Source organism: Erithacus rubecula, assembly GCF_903797595.1.
Source record: "Erithacus rubecula genome assembly, chromosome: 10".
NCBI lineage: Eukaryota > Metazoa > Chordata > Aves > Passeriformes > Muscicapidae > Erithacus > Erithacus rubecula.
Window position 1 is genome coordinate 19,701,316 of NC_136662.1, and position 19,857 is coordinate 19,721,172.

General features: G+C 42.7%; 1 protein-coding gene across 1 annotated transcript in view; it reads right to left on the reverse strand.

Moving 5' to 3' along the window:
• Nucleotides 1-203: 203 nt before the first annotated feature.
• TRABD2B (TraB domain containing 2B) overlaps nt 204-19,857 on the reverse strand; it is a 260,817-nt gene continuing 241,163 nt past the window's right edge. Inside the window, exon 7 of the mRNA XM_079314550.1 lies at nt 204-1,035. Coding sequence (XP_079170676.1) covers nt 813-1,035 — 223 coding nt within the window. The 3' untranslated portion in view covers nt 204-812. The remainder of the gene's footprint in view (nt 1,036-19,857) is intronic.

Consider the following 19,857-nt stretch of genomic DNA (forward strand, 5'->3'; position numbering starts at 1 on the left):
CTTTAAAAGCAATTTTTTATTGAGAAAGAGGTGTCCTAATTTATGTTAGCTGGTGAATCAATCCCAGGGCAAAGAGGGAAAATGGTAATTTCCAAAGAAGTTAAATAGTTTAGTTAAATAAAACAGGGGGAATGTAGAGGATTATCCTGACTAATGACTTACTGAGTCATGTAAAAATAACTGGCATTTTAGACTGTGGCAGCTAAAGAGTTAAGAATGCATTTATTTTTCTAATGGGCACATGCCCCAGAGAGCAGGATCTGCTTTATTCAGTGTAAGCTATGCTTATGAGATAAAAGAAGTAAAATAAAGAATTTCAGCAGAAATGTACTTATTGGACAGTTGCTGTAAAACGTTATGGTTAAAGAAACAAAGAAAGCATTCATTTGTGTCAGTTCAGACTATTGCAGAGTTGTCAGAAAACAAATATAGAAAATATTAATTTATCTGTTTCACCATCGCTACTGATTAATAGGGATGTTATTAACATATACAACAAGAAAAATAAGTTTACCGGTCGAATAAATACATTTTTTCTTTTTCTTTTTTTTTTCTTTATATGAACATGTCTATTTTACAAAACCCCATAGCACTATGGGAAATAAAGATCCTTCTACAAAAAGAAGATGTAAGTCAGTGTTACAATAAAGCTTTAGAGTTTCAAAATGTATCTGGGCAAAGAGACAAATTCAGCTAGAAGGCACTACTGAGTCACTGAGAAGGTCCAGCTTGTAACTGTTGTTGTCTTAAACTCCAATCCGTTCATAAATTATCTCCTTTATTCCAAGGGGCTGCAAGTGATACTAACGTGGTCAGGAGGGCTGCAGCAGGTTGAGCAGGAAAGCAGCTATGGCCATGCAGAGAGGCAATGTCCCTGATGGCCCAGGCAGGCTGGCTGGGGCTGAGCTCGTGGGCTGGGGCTGGGCTGGGCGCTCGGCACGGGGCCTCTGGTCCAGCTGGTTGGAAATCCAGATGGGAGGCTTCACTGTGATGTACCCATTAGTTATCCTGATATAGGAAGGCAACGTGGTGGTGCTGGAAGAAAACACAAGAGAGGGAAATTAAACAGTAGAACCCTTATCTTTGCTCTGCGATCTGCCATCTCAAGTGGTAGCAACCACATTGGCAATTCCTATTATTATTATTATTGTTGTTGTTGTTGTTGTTTACACACATTAGACACCGAGGACAGAGCCAGAGATGGGTAACTGTGATGATGTGGAAACAGTACAGATCCAGGATGTCCCTCAGCTTCTGGCTGCTGACAAAATACAGCCAAATCAGGAATTGCTCTCAATGTAACTGACTTACTGCACTCCTTTTTTAAGCATCCATTACTGGCCAGCATCAGAGATTGTGCTAAATGCATCCTTGAGCTGATACAGATGACCTTGTTCTTATGTCCTTTCTTCCCACCAAAGGACTGAAAATTTGCCATGTCTCAGTGATGTGTCTTATTCACCATGGACCACATACTGAGTCCAGGAGGCTCCAGAATAGATCCCTTACCTTTTTCACAAGCCTTAAAGAACTTCCCAGGATCCCCTTACACAACTGATAACCTTGAGCAAGGGAGACTGAGCAGGTTCATTTCTTTTCCTGGCTTTAAGCCATTTTGGATCAAATCACAAAGCCAAAACCAGACTCAGTCACTGTAAGGTTTCCCTGACTGTGGATTTGCCTCAGTAGCAGTGTGATTGCTTATTGATTGTAGCTTGAGTTAGTACTTTGATTTGAATTTGCAGGTTGGAATTCATCATGACTCCCATGACACTGGAGGTCAAAAAGGTCCATTTCCAATTGATTTGGAAGTTTAAGTTGTAATCTCCATTTCATAAAATGCCCCCATTGAATCCATTACTGGATGATCCATAATCCACCAGTTGTCAGGGAGCAGCACAGCCAAGCATGCAAACTGCACAGGGTGGATTTTGGACTTAAACCCAAGACATTCTGCTTAGAAGTGAGGAGAAAAATGGCAAGCTCCCCTGAAAAAAAAAAAAAAGTGACATTAATACTTGTAGATTCTCTAAATCTTCCATAAAGGCGATTTGGAGGCACTGAAAATGACCCTCAGATAATTTTTAATGGGGTAAGAAGCTATGCAGTCCTATAAATATTTAGCTACAGTATCCAAGATCTTGACCTTGGAAGAAAAAGGTTGTGTCTTGCATAATATCAGATAAAAGAAATAACATCTTACTTCAAATTCATTCACAGAAACAGAATTTAGAAGAACTAAAGTTTTTTTTGTTTTTTCTGTCTAAGCAATACCAAGATAGATTTTAGCTCAGATATTTCCTATGTGCTGAGTCAATCAGAAACTGAGAAGATGAGAGCCCACCCTGAAGAGGGCATTGGTCAACATCAAATCCCATGGACAATCCCTGCACATTACACTTCACCCTGAGCTTTGGGAGAATCACTTCATTTCTTGCCTCATCCTTTATACTGTCACCACAGCTTCTGGGTGGGATAGTCGTTCTGCAGCTAGAAGTGATCTTAACTAATGTGCAACAAATTAGAGTAAAAAGAGGAGGCAGTTCAATTAAAGACATAGGAATTGCTTCATGGGAGCAGATAATCCATCTAACCAGTATTAGGATTCTTATACTGAGGAGCAGTGCTTGCTCCAGAGCAACAAACTGCTGTGAACAGAGAACCCTGAAATCAAGGCTTGTTGGAAGTTCTCTGAATTCCCATGGTGAGTAGTTGGTTTATGTCTTGAAGTGATGATATAAGACACCCACTTTAGAGCTTCTGCTATATTGCAGAACTGCTGCAGTGCCTGAATGCAGTGACTGATCTGCAATAACTAATGCTGCTGTTTCCAGTCTGCCTGGCAGGAATGGCACTGGGCTAGGCACTGTGTGGCCACTGTGACATCAGCATGAGCAGCCTTCCCACAGTGAACACAATGCACCATTAAAGCAAACTTCTGACAAAAAGAGGTGCTACAAGCTCTGAGTAATCCAACAAATGCAGTCATGCTTCAATTTCTGACCCAGATCTCATTTATCCAGCTGAGTGATGATGTGGTGCACGGGTCTGGCAGCACTGACAGTGGGATCACAACTAGAGTTTCTCCCCTATACCTGGTTTCCCTAAGGTAAATATAGGCAGGTGTTTGTCCTCATCTTTTGGTACTGATTGTCATGTTATAGAACTACAAATTTTTGCCCTAAATTAAATTTCAAACTACAAGGAGGGTATGATTTTAAATTTTAATTAAAAAAATATATCACCAAAATGCCATTTAGACTTCCAGTTTCTGTGTATCCTGCTCTTGACACATTCTATAGTCTTAATCCTCCAGTGAGATTAAAGCTTCCCTTGCACAAACTCTCTACTCCTCAGGGGTGTTCTGTGCACGCAGGCTGGCCAGGGAACCTGTAAAAGCATCACAAACCCACTCATCAGCCAGCTACATCTAAGGGATTCAAAAGCAGACTTAAATCAACAGTTTATGTTTCTGTAGGATGTTTCTGTGTTCTAGTCAACTTCCATAAGTGTTATGGTTTTGTTTTTTGGTGGGATGGGTTTTTTGCTGTTGTTGTTAGGTTGATTGTTGTTGATTTTCTTTCCTCTCTTATTCAAAAACCTGAGAATTGTTGATCACTTCTCCTTAGTTAATGAGATTATTTTCTGTTTTCAGGACATTACATTTGTATAAAAGCATTCTTGTTAAGATAAATACTGTTAGGCGGGGTTGTTTGTTTTGAAACTCCTTGAGAACTTTACAAGAGAAGAACAGTGTGTTTCCACTAATGTGTACAAAGCATTTGCTGATAGCAGATGAATCACACTTTATCCATACAAAACATTTTCTTAATGTACTTTTAGCTGACTGCCAAGGTGCTTTAGAGGTATTTAAAGAGAATGGCCCCTTGTACCAAATGCTGCAAGTCCTTGTGAAACCTCTGGTCCCAGTTTGTAACGAGGCTGTTTCTGTAGTGCAAGGGGAGAGAAACCTTTCCAGAAGCTGGAGCACCTCATTCCAAAGCAGGTCTCTAGGGGGTCTTACTCTTGCTCGGGGTCTTTCACTTCCTAGGCATTACAGAGGGGCCCTGGAGAGCCAGGTTGGATTATAGCCTAATCTTAGAGGTGGCCCTGGTGTCAGGAGATGACTTCTGCAAACTCCCTCTGAGAACGTTTGCATGTGCATGTAGGATCTCACTGACCCTTGGACGTTCCCTAAGGATGAAGCTGAGTCCCCTGAACTCAACCAGAAACCTTCCTTGGGAAGGATTTGAGCATTCCTGAAATGAACACAGAAAATAATAACAATGAATCACAGATCTGTGGGATAATAATCTAAATTATTATCACGTCTTCTCTTGCCAGACCAAGACATTTTAGCCTTTTGTCTGATAAAAATATCTATAATGCAACATTCCACATGATCTGTGGTTAACAGGCAACCACTGGCTCTGCTGTTCATACCTCTCTTTTTTGCTTCTGTGTATGGGATTGCTTTAAAAACTTGGAAGACTCCAGGTACGTTTTAGCCAAATGACCTGCGGTATCATATTCATGGGCTTGTTCTTTTGATCAGATAATAGGGCAGTTTTTCAAATCAGTGCATTACTCATACATTGTCTTACCATCATTAGAATGTGTAAAACTTTCCCCAAAAATGGGGCCTCAGGCACAGGCTTTGTGCACATATTCTACTGAATGCAATTACATGATTTAAATCCTCTAAGCTGGGGGTGTGCTGAAGCACCTTGATGATTTGGAAGCATTTGAAAGCTGAAAAATAAAGCAAATGTACAAGCAGTCCACTGAGGGAATTTCTGCTCTGGTTTGTCTTGTAAGGACTTTGAAGGGATCTCACAAACTGATTATTAGCATGACTCAGTTCATCCATGTAAGCAGGGTTCATCTGACCACGGCAGAAGGACACAGGTTAGGACCAGGAGTCTTTCTGGCCCATCTGCCCCAGGCACAGGAACAAGATCTAAACCAGTCCTGACATTTATATCTCATCCAGTCTCAAAAAAACCCAATGCTAATTATGGCAATTATCACTGATAATTCCAGAGTCTATCCAGACATCCATTCCAACATTTCACCATTCTGATGCCCAGAATTGCTGCCTAATGTCTCACCCAAGTCCCTTGTTACAGTGTAAGGTTATGACTTGTCCTGTCCCCATGGACAGGTTTATTTCCTTCCTCTTCTTAGCAGCCTTTCACATATTTTGAAGATTTAACCATGTTTCACCTCACCTTTCTCTTTTTTAAACAAACAATTCCTTCCACCTTTCTTTGCAAGTCCTCAAGTGCTTTCCCTCTATCTTTTCCTCTGCTCTGCCCTGCCTCTGATCCATGTCTTCTCTGGAATGAGATGCTCCAAATTGGAAACAGCAGGATTAGGTGAGATCTCACCATCCCTGTGCTTGGTGCAGTAGGTACCACTGCCTCTGTATCTCCAAAGTGCATGAAAAACAGGCAATCTCCAAGAGGACAGACAGTATTGGCACTGCTTTTGCCCCCAAAGTCCAAACCACCATTATGATCCCAGGAACTGTTCTGAAGCTCATGGAAAACTGATGGTTCTCTGAGGGGGTGAGCACCAACCCAATTATTGTGATATTTCTATCCATCTTTAATCTGCTCCTGTGCCTTGGTCCCAACGTGGTTCTGTTCAGGGTAACTCTTTCAAGTATTACTTACAAAGTGTTTAGGGATTTTTCTGGATCAAAGGAGCTATGTAAACACAAGACAACTATTTTTAATAAATGTAAGCAAATGTTGACTCAGAGAGCTTTTCTTACAATAGCATCTGATGAAAGAAGCTAGATTGAAACCTGAAAAACGCATGTTTCAATTGAAAACCTAAAAAGCTAGTAAAGTGAAAGAAAGTTTTTGAGTAAATACAATAATGACTGTTTTGCATTTGTGATTTGATGTTAACCTTATGATGGCTACGGGTTTTCTTAAGTGATATTAAGCATATGCTTCCTGTTTCTTTTCAAACAAGATTTGCCCTACTTTTTTTTCCTCCTTTTTATTTAATGAACAGATGTGAAAGGACTGATCACATTATTTTTCTGGTGATCAGAAATAATGTTCTGCAAGTGAAGACAATTATTCTTGGAACTAACTAGGCCTATTTATGTCACCAAAATTTATTCATCAAGATTTGAAAAATACATCTGCTTAAAGCACTGGGACCAACCCGTTGCAGTCTGTAAACGAGCTGGCTGGCAAGAAGTCTGACCACACATTTTAAGGAAAAGAATAGGTGCTCAACCAAAAGTTAAAAAGAATATGCTGGGGGGTAAAAAAATCCACTGGAAAAAATATCACAAAGATTTAACTTTGAAGACAACTAGAGTACTCTCTTAAAGGGAACATGAAATCCCCATCTCCCAAAATATTCGTATTATTATTTCATGTGTTTCTGGAAGGGATTCTTTAGATCAACACAGGCTCTGTTCCCCCATCTATCTCTTCATCATTACCTTCCTTACAGACACTGTTCTTGCAGCCTGAGGGATAAATCCTGCAGGATGCTGAGTCCTGTGGTCCCAGATGAGCAGGACTGTGAGACACGAGTTCTTCCAGCACTAGTATTCACATACCTACAAATCAGCACATCCTATAGCCCTTGGTGGGACCAAGGCCAAGAGGCTCATGCTTTCACAAAGTTCAGTTCGTTAAAAATAAATAAATAAATAAATAAATAAATAAATAAATAAATCCAACCTGGATCTGATTAGGGAATCCAGTTTTTGGTCCAGAGAAGGCCACTGCTTATTTGCAGTAGTGTAGTAAACTGCCTTAGCATGTCTGAGTAAGCACTATCACACACTGGTTTGGGGCCAGCAGAGAAGATCTGGCATGAGCCAAGAAGAGCCTTCTCCCTGCTATTTTTTGGTTACCCAGCATCACTGGGAGCCTGGATCTCTGGCTGTGTCCCCCAGTGCAAGCACCCATCCTCCCTGTGAGCAGCACAGCCCCTGCCACATGGGACAGAGGGCTCAGCAACAGCACCAGGAGCATTTCCACAGCCCTTCACTGTCCACCTGAGCTCTCCTTCTGAGGGGACTCAAATGGGAGCCATCTCCATCTGAGAGCAGTGTCAAGCTCTGATCCTGCCTTTTTTCAGTGCTCTTGCTCCTCTGGAGACTGACACTGAGCCATTCCTCTCGTTGAAGTGGGCACCTGTGAGGGTCCCTGCTGTGCAGAGGCAAAGGGCAGTGCAAATACCCTGGCAGAGGTCTAACCCCCCACCCCTGCCATGGCTTATCTCCAGGAGAAAGAATAGGATACCAAGGGAAAAGATGGAAAGGCAAGCACAACTTTGACCAGGCAGTGGCTCTGAAAGCTGTGAGCAGCATGCCATGATCACGAGCCACAGCCACCAGGCACTGAAATGCAGCTGGGGAGCAGGACACTGCACACAAGGATGGGACACTTAAATGTGCCATTAAGGAGGAACACAGGCAGTTCTTTAGCTGACCCAGCCTTTAGTAGGATCTAGAAGGTGGCATTGATTGTGGTCATGTCATGCAGGCTTGTAGCCAGAGCTATTCAGCTGTTTTCCTGCTACAGTTAGTAGGGAACAAGACATCTCCAGAGGACAGTCCTTTCCCCACTAAGGCATGGCTCCAAGGCTGGTGACATGAGCTGCTTCTAAAGATCTCTATCTCTGGAACTCAGGTCTCCTGAATCCCAACCAAGCTCTGTCTCACTGGAGACTCTGACTGGTAGGGATGGGTTCCCAAACTGGGTTGGGACAGCAGGGTGGGGGAGAGGAAAGCTGCTGATTCTGCAGTGCACAAAGCAGCTGGTGCTGGGACACAGCTCTCCTCTGCAGCCCTGCAGCGGCTGCCCCACACAGGCAGAGCAGGGCTGCAGCTGCTCTCCCTTCTGTGGGTCCTGGCTCTGGAGTTTGACACGAAGGAGGAAAAGGTGGCTCACTTGGATCAGGGGCTCCACGGGGCCATGGTGGTGTAAGCAGGAGGAGGCTCAGTGCTGAAATGCAGCTGAGATTCCTCTGGTGCAGTTTTGGGGCCCTCTCAGGATGGGCTGTGGGCTGGAAGCCAGGAGATTTAGTTTTTATCCCCGAGTCACCGCTGAGGAACCATCAAAACCTCGTTAAATCACTTTACTGCTACGACTCCCCTGACTGTGCTCTGAGTCAGGACCTTGGAGCGCTGGTGTGACACCACCAGCATTAACACAACCTGAAGTGTTTTGCAGGCTCTTGCTCTGATTTGCAGGTCCCAGTGACTCAGGCCACCTGCAAAACATCTCTGTGATGACAAATTCAGCCCTGGAGAGACACTGACCTGCAGGGAGGCTGAGCCGGGGCATCCTAAAGCCACAGGTGGGTCACGTTGTTAAGGCAAAGTGGCTCATCTGCTGTGGGGCCAGAGGGGGGGACAGGGATGGATGGGACAGGCTGTCTGAGACAGGAAAAGGGGGGTTGCTGCCACAGCAATGCAGCCTGAGGCATGAGGAACACAGTGAGGCCAAGGTGGATCCAGCAGGTAGGGAATGAGCAAGTGAGAAACAACTCCAGCACAGCCCAAGGTGAACTTCCAGTCTGTGGGAAGGATTCCTGCACCTCACGGTCAGATTTAGGTTTCCCCACCCCCAGAGGAGACTGTGCATGGCCCTTCTCAATGTCCTGCCACGAACTCCTTTAGGAAAACCCAGTGAATACAAATCCTGCACCCACACCTGTGGCTGTAGCAGAATCAGGCTTGCTGCTCCTTTCCAGACAACTGCAGAATGGTGTAAAAAACACAGAATGTTGTAAAAACCAACAACCTTTGAAGCACACACTCTGAGTAATTACCCCATTCCCATCTAATGACTAAAAGATGTTATATTCCTCTCTGATATGGCAACAACAAAGATTTTGACCTTATTAAAACCAGCCCATCAGGAAACTACATGTCATCCTTAAAAAAAAAAAAAAGCCAAAAAAGAGGTAAAAAAAAGAAGAAATTAAATTCTTTAAAATTCCTGTGAACAGTAATTCAAGATATTGTAGCTGAAGACCCATGATTTGTAATAGTGTCTGGGTGGTCCTGAGACAGGAGATGACAGCATTAGCTCTTTCATTTTCCCTCCTAAGAAATGCTTTGATGATTCTCTAATATCCCAAGAATATCCCCTGTGATTCTGCAGTGGGACGAGGCAATCACAGAGCCAGGATAATGCATCCCAGTTTTACCCAGGCCCTTGCTAAGAGGGGATAGCTCAGAGCCCTTTGTTCCATCAGTTCTGCACTGATATCTGAGCCAGGGTGTGCTCACCACACAGTCTGAAGAGTGATGTGGGCTCCAAACCATGCCCCAATTCACCCACCCACTGCACACATCTGGCTGTGTACCTGATTTGTGTGTGTGATTAAGGCACTCATCATCACAGCTCAAATGACCATGGGCTTGTTCCACTGCTCCTTGGACAGATAATGACTGCATTATTGCAGCCAAAGGAAGCAAGAACATCAAGGGCACAAACACAGATGGGCTTAGCATTAGAAAAACCCTGCCAGTGAAGATTTTTGGGCAACCTGCTGATACACAACACATAAGGAGTTAATTTGATGGAGCTGCAACCAGGTGGTTTTGAACCAAATCCCAAGCATGAGCAGAGTATCTGTTTTTTTGCCTGTAATTTGCAAACTCCCTGCTCTCACCAATACAGCCCCAGATGCAAAAGAATTTGTATTTTTGGGGTGGTCAAAACTGTAATCCATATTTTACATCTCAAGCTCAACCTTTCAATTAATTAGAACCAGAGTGACTCGCTCTGCCCTTTCCTCTGTGTACTCAAGTGTTTGTTTGGCATTGTGTGGGCCCTATGGCTCAAATATTTTTTGCAGATGCACAGAATTAACCATACATGTTTAGATGTGCTTGGGGAACACATACATTTGTAGAGATGTATATACTTGACCCTGTCACTTTTTTGTTAAACACTGTAAAAGATATCGACTTTCCCCTCCAGATTTTAAAATGATTTAGAATAGGTGGTAGTGGGGAAATACCTAACACATCCTGTCAAATTAAGTATTTTTTCGGAGACTGTTCTCTAAGATAAAATTATTTCAGCTATAGAGATGTCTGTGCAATGTATTAAGGAATAGAATGAACAACCAAAATATAAACTAGCTTAAATTGATGTCCAATATACTGCATTTTTCCACTTGATTTTAATTTTCTTTTTCCTTCTCCCTGTTCTTTTTCCATCTCCACATAATGTTTTTTTTCTCTTTGCTTAGTCTGTATCACATTTTTCTTTCTAATTCACTGAGCTCACTTTCTTGCTCACTGCTTGTATTTTTCCAATGTCTCTCTTAGTAAGAATAATTAAGGTTGGGTAAGATCTTTGAACGTGTTATTTGGAGCAGTATTGAATTCAAGCTTGTACCACTGAATAAAAGCACTGGCCTCTTTTTCTTGCAAATAGACCAACATATAAAATAAATAAAAAAAGTTCACAGAGCACATCTACCAGGCACATTGAAGTGCTGCATTGGCACAAGGTTTGTGTTCCTCCTGCTGCTGGCAAAGCAAATATGGTGAGAGCAGTCACAGCACAAGCTCCTTCTTCTCAAGAAGGTACAAACCCTCTGAAAGCCTGGAGATGCCATCAGTGGCTCATAAAAAGCTGCTTGCTGGCGTGCAGGGCTGCAAGGACTGAAAACCCTTTCCCTGCCAGGTGTCACAGCCCAGACCCTGAAGTGTCTCTGCAGATCTGAGCTTCTGAGAGCTGGTGTGCAGCACGTCTCTCCATGGCACATGAGGCATCCTGGCACCCAGCAGCTCCCAGGCACTAAGCCTGGCTCCCTCAGCCTGGGCTTGGCCCCAGGTACAAAGCTCACTTTGTTCACTTAAGTTATTCAGGAATTGTGAAGAGGCGATCTGAGCGAAACCTGAATTTGGCCTGGCATTTTCATAATTGCAGGAACCCAGCTTTTACAGCATTAAAACCATATGAATTCAAATAAATCCTACTTCTCCTTCATCCCAGTGAGTCACTGGACTTAGACCAAAGCTGCCCTTTGGGATCCTGCTGGGTTTCCACTCCTGGGAGTGTAAGGGAATTCAATTTCCTCCTGATTCACTCCACAATGAATCTGTCTTATTAGATACCACAACAGAACTGTGCTTAAACCTCTCCCATAAAGCAGCTGCCCACCACAATAGTACTGTGGCCTTACTCCCTGTCATACTTCTCCTCACTTCATTTTCCAGGGCATGAAACTCACTAGTCAGAAGGGGAATAGCAGAATCAGAAATAAATCCCATATCCTTTACCTTTTTCCTCTGGACCTTTTCCCCTGACAGTGTTGTGTGTTTGCACCTCCACTGAATTTTAAAGACATTTCTCCTTCTTTACGGTAACTCACTGGAAGATGAAATTTTTTGTGTTTTATGGATTTTTTATGAGGAATAGATTTGCAATTTTCATGGCTTAGGTACTGCTAGATATGTAGGGCACTCAGATAAAAAATTCCAACTTGGGGTTGTAGCATTTGAGAAGATTTATTCTGCCATTTTTTCCCTTGCTAAAGGAAAAACCTCTGTATTCAGAATTGCAATACAGGAGTGCAGGTGCTTTACTACCCATTCATGTGTTTGAGGAATCCAACTCAGCCTGGGCATGAGCTCATTCAGCAGTTTTTAGTGTCTGCAACTGCAGTCAGCCTTGAGTTAACACAAACCACACTCCTCACCCACCCTAAATTCAGGGTAGATGTGCTACTGGGTATTGAATTTTCTCTGCCTGTTAAACCAGACAACTGATTTTTCAGCTGAGTGAACATAAAGAGTTTTGTAGAGCTGTGTTAAAATGCAGCTCAGGTTTAGAGGAGTTACCTGAGGGTACTGAGTGCACTTTCCCATCCTATCTGTTTGATAAGAGCCAGATAACTTTTATTTTTGTGTGTGTGTTTGCAAAAGATAACATGCCATGAAGAGTCATGGTGAAAGATTCCAAGAAACCAATTCTCAGAACATCTGGCTAGTGAAAGCCCTGGACATGGAAAATATAAATGTCAAGGCTCATATTTATAAATTGGAAGGGCCATGATGACATCTGCTAACAAGGATTCTTCCAGAGCCCCTTTGGTTATTCACAGGCAACAACAAAAACGTGCATGGATCACATGCATGGCCTGCCCTTCCTTTCAGGAACACACACTCCAATAACACACAAATGCTCTGTTCTCACAGCACAGAAATACAAGTGTTTGCAAACCTCACAGCAAAGCTCTTGCATACCAGACCACAGTGGGACACACACTGCTGGAACAGGCTAAAAATAGCTGGGGGAAAAGCCTTGCATTAACACAGAAGACAGTCAAACTCAGTGTTAACTCTTTCAGTGAAATAAGCGCCCTCCCTCTCTGCCTCACTTTACAGGAGCCACTTTGTACTATAAATCTAATCCTGAAGTCTTGATTTTATGACTGAGTAGTTGTGGAAGGGAATCTCAAGACTTTACACAATGTCTAACCTATTTGACCATGGTAGCTCAATCCTAACATTAAAACAAACTACAGGTAAAAGAAATGTGATCCTACATTTGTAACCACAGGCACCTTTTCTTCAGCTTAGTGCCAAATAAGTTCATTTCTGATGTCTGAGAAATATAAAACTGATCCAATGCATGATTATAAAGGTTTTGCTAATGACTTATTATTGTAGGTGTATAGACCACAGTTCACCCCAATGCTCTTGGCAATGGCCACCACCACAGAGGTTTCCCACAAGGCTGCCAAGTTGCCAAGAGAAGGAAAAGCATCAGCAGAAAGAGCCTGGGCTGCTTTATGATAGCCATGAATTTAGCAAAGAATGGATTCCATGCTGTCTGTCCAGTCTGCAGTACAGCTGGACACACATACACCTGCATGAAAATGGTAGGAAGAGCAAAGATGATGAAGTAACACGGAGGAGATGCACCTCCTGGTCAAAAAATGAAGAAGGATGCCTAGCTCTGCCTCCCACTTAGAGGAGTCTGCATTAATGACAGGTGACAGGGATATATGAGATACAAGTGAGACATGTCCCTGTTTCACTGTCTGCTGAAGGCTGCAGGCTGCAAAATACCCACTTTAATGGGCATGGGCAGACTGCAGAGTGAATTGAGGTGTTTGTGTGATCACAGCCTCCTGCAAAGTGAGCTCAGAGAGGTGGAGCTGAGTGCAGCAGATGAGAGGCAGGAGGGGTCCCTCCCTAACCCTTTCTCCAGGGCCCACACAAGCATGTGCAGCCAGAGTTTAAAAAGGCAGGTACAAAGAGCACTGGAGAGAGAGAATATTTAAGCAGGAAATGGAGAAAGATGGAACTGAAAAGTTAACAGGTTGTAGAAGTCCTGGCAGAGGATGAGGAAATGAGGCTGCACTGGCAGAAAAACAGCACAACAAGTGGAGATCACAGAGGAAGGAATCATCTAAACTCAGCTGCTGCTGCTTCTTGAAACCAAATCCTAAGAAAACATTTTGTTTGTGCTGTGTAAGACAGATCTTAGGCAGCTTAACAAAGTTAGCAGTTGCATGGCTGTGTCCAGCCCCAGTCTGAAATACATCAAGCTGGGACAGATATAAATAGATATTATAGACTATCTTAACACATATGAAACGAGAATTAGAAAACAAGAAAGGCAAATAAAGCTCTTCATAGGCTCCATAAAACAGCTTGCATTGTATTTTCAATCTTAATCAGCACTGAGAAGGAAAAAGCAGAAAGTGCTCTTGGATATCCAGTGCTGAAAAATACCTCATCGTTCAAAAATCCTAACTTGTGTGCTCCAATTTTGTTACTCGTTCGCCTTCAGAAATATGGATTTAATATTCATGATGGATTTAAATGTCACTAAAATAAAATACCTAACGCATTACCAATAGAGAATTTAGTTTAATGAAACAAAACTGAAATCTATACACAAATTACGTTCTTTAATGATTTTACTTTCAGGTATTTATAGCTTTCATTAAAACAGTGTTTGCATACTGCTACATATGAATTGGTCATACTGCTGCTGAGACACTTAAGCAACAGTGAAAGTAAACATGCAAGGCTTTTGCTTGTTTTTCTCTAATTTTATCTGCTTTTGTTTCATCCCACAGTGACAGCACATTACTAAGAACAGCAGAACAAGTAAAACACATGGATCTTTTCGTGTGTTTAGTAGGTAAAAGTGAGGCTGCACATCTTTTCAGCCCCATCTGGAGGATAACAAATTAACTCTTTGACTTTACAAGAGGAAAGAAGTTATCAGTCACAGCCAGCTGACAGGGAAGGTCTATTAGCACAGAGATGCTACAGGTTTGGACATGAATGTCAGGACTTTACCTTGTTACTGAGATGCATTAGAGCTGAGGCCAGGTTCCCCAGCTTTAATGAATATATTCTGTGCACTCTGACCAACCTGATAATCCAAGAAGCCTCAATAAAAACCATCTTGGGAGGGATGATATGTCATCACTGTATCATTTGTTACAGTTGGGAGGTTTACCTCGTTTTTACTGCTCTGAGTTACTTTCACTGGAGGGCTCGTGTACCTGGGGCTGTGCAAAGGGCTTGGTGACAGAACTGCCAGAGCCAGTGCTTGTTTAAAGGAGGCATTGAGCCATCTGCTCACCTTAAAGGGGGATCAAACAGAAACAGGAAAAACTAAGGAGGGGAGCATGCATTCCCTACACTTGGCTCTCTGCTCAGGAGGAGATGAGGATGCCTTCACAGAAGCAAGATAGCATGTCTGAGAGAGGCAGGCAGTGCTGGGAGAAACAACAACTGATGCAGTGCTAAACTGCCCAAAATGTCTTCTTCTGGACACTGTATATTCATTAGGGCTCAAAAAAATTGAGCAAACTAAAAGCAGAATTTAGGCCAGTACAAAATATAAAGGTTCACCTTCCACAAAGAAAGCAGGAGAGAGATTTGTCCAGGAGGTGTTTTGTGACTGTGTGCCACAGAAAGCCCTAGCACCCAAACTGACAGACCCTGAGGTTCTTCAGGTGACTGCAGATATTTGTATGCCACACCCTGGAGCCTGGGGGCACTCACTGTGATCAGGGAAGATTCACAAGAAGGAAATCCTGTGGGAGAACAGTGAAGGAAACAGAAGTGCTGGAGGAAAGTCAAGGGGTCACACAACTCAGTGAAGCCCCAGTTTCAGTGAGGTGGGACAAGGGAGGGAAGGTGGGACTCCTTTGCTGCTGGAGCAATCCAACAGGGACACAGGTTCACTAAAAGATGGAGAGGTCCTGAAGCTGTGTCCTCATCCCTGGCTGAACACAGGGAAATCAATGCAAAGGTGACACTGCTCCCTTGTCTGCACAGGCTGGAGGAGGCAGCAATTCCCCTCCTGTGAGCATCAGGAGCCACTCCCTGAGCAGTGTCCTGACCAGGGAAACAGACAGGGTAATTTAAACAAACAAGGCCCCAGTGATGGAAATTTCAAGCTCAAAGCTACCATATGGAGGGAAATCATCTGACCACAATTTACCTGTTAGACTTCAAAGGTGTCTAGGTCTCCTCTAAATAAAAGCAGTCTTTTCTTTAATGAAGTTAAGTACTGTATTTCAGCACCATGTGTTGTGAAAAGGAAGCAATTTGGATTAATTTACTGAAATTTACCTTTCAGATGCAGTTAAGTGGAATTAAAAGTTTGTCTGAGTTGACAGAGTTCTGTTTTCCATCACTGCATTGTCTTGAAAGAAAGGATAACAGGCTAAGTGCTTAAATTCCATCCAAACTGATAAGGTTCACTCTGTACAGGCAAACTCAGTGTAGTTTATTACATATTGTCTCCCTTCATCCATCACTGCTATACATTTTTTTCTCCGCCTAAAACAACTGCTTCTTCCAAAATAAATTGATATTTGTGATGTTATTGCATTCATCTGAGGTTGAATAGTCTGCAATGGGCTATCAGAGAGCTGCCATTTCTACTTACAGGGAGAATTCATTTCATTTTCCACTAATGGCAGCTTCTGCAGGGCTGAGCTTACATCTGGGACTGGAATTTCTTTTTTTCTCTTCTGAGAACAATTCCTTTCCCTTAATTTCTTTCCTGTTGAAGTGTGTGTGTCCTTAGGCTCTTTCCAAGCCCCACCTTCACCCAGATCTTCTCAGCAGTGGGAAATAACATACCCATTACGTCCTTTCTTCTTTTTTTCTTTCCACCACTGTACTTCTCTCTTTCACATCCCCCAGCTGCCATTGCTCCTTCCAAACCTCACCCCTCCCACAACACCCTCCTAGTTAATAACTCCCCTCCATCCTTTTTCCCAGGAGCTTTCCTGCCCCATTGCCTTAGGTCCCAGGATAAGTCCCCCCAGCAGCTGGGAGAGGTTCTCTTCTCCTGGGCTGGTTTTGTTGGTAGCCTTGAACCACTTACCTGCTACAACAAAGCTGCAATCCTGACCTGCCCTTCACTGACCACTCTGAAACCTCCCAGGCATTTCTCTGTTCTTTCAATTAACTGAGCATCTCATCATGAAAAGCCAGTGAATGATCTGTAATTAATTATTTATATTACATGGGGAAGCCTAGCTAGCACAGTGTCAACAGGAACAATGACACTCTGTATGCCAAACTGCAGCCTTGCAGCCTGAGGGTTTTGCCTCCCCTCCCTGCTACCCCAGCTGGATTTTGGCTATGGGAGATAGCCTGGGTTTGACTTTTGTCTAAGTTCAAACATCTCCCAAGGACAGACTTCAGATCTGCACATTTCTGCAAAATCAAGTAGTTGAAGAAAAAAAATCTCGCTACTTGAAATCTCCATTTAATTTTGATTCTTGACAAGCCATTTCAAACAGAAACTGCAGTCAGGCAGAACTTTTTCAGTTTGTTTAGATTTTGGGGGAAGGAGGCAGAAGGGAGAGGAAACCACACATTTCATCAGCATTTTTTATTTTTTAATAGCCTTCAGTGCAGCCGATTACCCAGGAGATCAGCAAATCTCAGCTCTGTCAAAGACAGGGAGGAGACAGAGGAGAAGCTTTCTCATCCTCCACAGCAGTACTAACCCTCCAACACACAAATCTAAACACTGTCCACCCAGGGTGCCAACTCAAATGCCTCAGCTGTTAAGACAGAACAAAAAGAAAAGGACAATCTCCAAGGTATAACCGAAAGTAAATACTAATAATGATGTGAGGCATTAAATGATGACTCATTTTTCACGAGGCCAGTTCAGATTGTAGCCATAACCTTGGACCAGACCCGAATGACTGGGAGAGCTGAAGTCTTAGTGGAACCATTAATTATGGATTTCCTGGCATTTATAGGATGGAGTCAGGCCTTTGATGTTCCTTTAAGATTGTTCTCCTATGTTCATTTCCTTTGTTTCTGTGTTGGTAGCTTAAGAAAACACCCCAAGATTTCCATGGAAGTGTATGAAATCGCCTAGAAATACGCAGTCCATAAAAGCCCTGCAATTCATGGCTCATAAAGTCCTCTAATCCATGGTCAATAAAGCTTTGGAAAAGAGCTGTATGAACCACAGTCATTTCACAGTTCAATGAGGTTCATACAGGAATCAATAACCTGGTTTAAATTTGCCTGGATTTGTCCTCCACCTGCATATTTCTCTTTGACTTTTCAGGTTGAAAGGCAGCTCCAAGAGCTGAGTTCTGGGGACCTTGCATGGAAACAACAGGCTTTATGCAGCTTTCCCCCAAAAGCCATAACAAAGACCTAAATCCCTCTACTTTGTCTCAAAGGTGAACAATTCAAGTTTCAGGTGACAACTGGTGAGTTAGAGAACTGGATGAATTGCCATTTGGAAATATGGGACCAGAGCTCAAGTTAATACTAAATACAGACCAAAGTCCATATAGAACATGGGGGACTCTAACTGAAGCATATGCAAATGCACAATGGATTTTTGGGACAGGCCAGAGTGAGAACTACCTAGTACACCAATACCCTTCAAAAATGAGTGCTGAGTCTCACTGCTGAAACATTATTGAGGCAACACAAAGAAGTCCACATTTCTCTCCTGCATAGGTAACACTCTATTGCCTGTATGATCAGCCACCCTGCTTGTTTCCTCCCAAAAATTATCACCATACAAGGTCTGGTCACACACACACATTTCTGCTCTTTTTTTGCCAATCAGAAAGAAACCAGTTGGAGAGAACTCACTGTTTATTGCTTTGTGCAGGGTCCAGCTTGCAATTAATGCTGATGAAACCCAACTGCCAAAAGCACAATATGCAGCAGCTGGTTTATGAAAGTTGAGACCCCATCCAATTTATGGGGAAACCAGAGCTGGTTGTGAGTCTCTGATTTAGTAAATTTGTAATTTTTTGTGTTTTGTATTTTTTTGTTTTGCTTTGTTTCCAGGAAAACACCAGAAGTTACTCCAGAACTGTAGAAGCACTAAAACCATCTGAAAGCACTAAGGCAGGCTTCCCTTCTTCCAGCCTTTCCTCATTTCTAGGCTTGTGATCTGCCACTAATATCTCCCTGGGATCTTTCAGCAAGGCAGGCAACACACAGTGTCTGGTTCATCACCAGCGTGGTGGGAGCGGAAACTCGTGTTTCCTCAGCCCAGTCTCCACCCTTGTGAAATGGAAATAGAGGGATAAAAGGCTTTGATTCAGATGAAATCTTACAGGAGCACAGAGCAAATAATTTAACTCGAACCTTAAGAACTACCTCTCAAATACCTTTCCTAGGAACATTTAATAAAACCAGCAAAAGGTGCAAAAATCCCTAAGCACCACCTTAAATTCCCAACTGCACATTTCCACTGCCAATATCCAACACCCTTTCTGGATAGATAGGATAGGGTAGGAGGATTGTGCCCAAGTGCCTGGCTCCTACCAGTTCTATTTAAGCATCTCATTTTTACAAGACAGGAGGAAACTGGACCACAGACCCCTGTGAAATGCTGGACATTATGGGACACCACAAGTCAGCAGCCCCCAGGCAGAAGGACAGAAAAGTCCCTTGTACTTGAGACAATCATCTGTGGTGAACTAAATGCCACTTAGTTCATGCTTAAACACCCTCTGTGTAGGGAATCCAACCACTGAACACACCTTGGAAAGAAAATACATTAATCCTTCTCACAATGCTGGCACTGACCTCAGAAACAGCCTTATTGCATTAAGATTAATATGCACCACCTTAATAGCAACCCTTACATCATGCAGTCTGAGAAAACAATAAACTACAAAAAAATGAGGTAACTGCTCCATTAAAAAGAATGAATGAAAATAATAGTAATGATAATAAAAATCTGAAAACACAAATATGTGAAACTTTTTTCCTTAGCAACAGGAGAAACCTCTGAGAGGAAGAAGGAATTGCAAGGAATTTAGGTGCTATGAAAATGGGAATATGTAATGCTCAAAGACAATTATTATATATGTAGGTGAGCAGTCAGTTCCCAACATATTACTTAGTTCCTCCTACTTGTTAGAACATCAATAAACATTGTGGCTGTTTATCTGCCCATGACTTGGCCTGGATAAAGGCACTAAGAGCTTTAGAGGTGGGAGAATAAATTGCCCAGGAATCCTAAAAGCACACACTGAGAAGCCCTGGTCAAACATGAAGGCTCTTATTCAAACACTGAATGGGATTTTTTAACCTCAGACCAAGATTGGAATAGCCATGGAAAAGTGCCTACCTCCATTGTCTTCACATGGAGGATTTAGTTAAGTACTTAATTTTGCTTCAGATTGCTATTTTTAATGCAGTCTGAGATGTTAAAACATTTCAGCCCCACAACACAGTTAACAAGGTTGAAAGTCAGATTTGTCAGAATCTTAAAAACTCTCAGGAATATTCAGTATGGTTGGAAAATGGGCAAGCCTTTGGGCTGAAAACTGCTGGTACAGATAGGAAAAGAATCATTGGAAGAA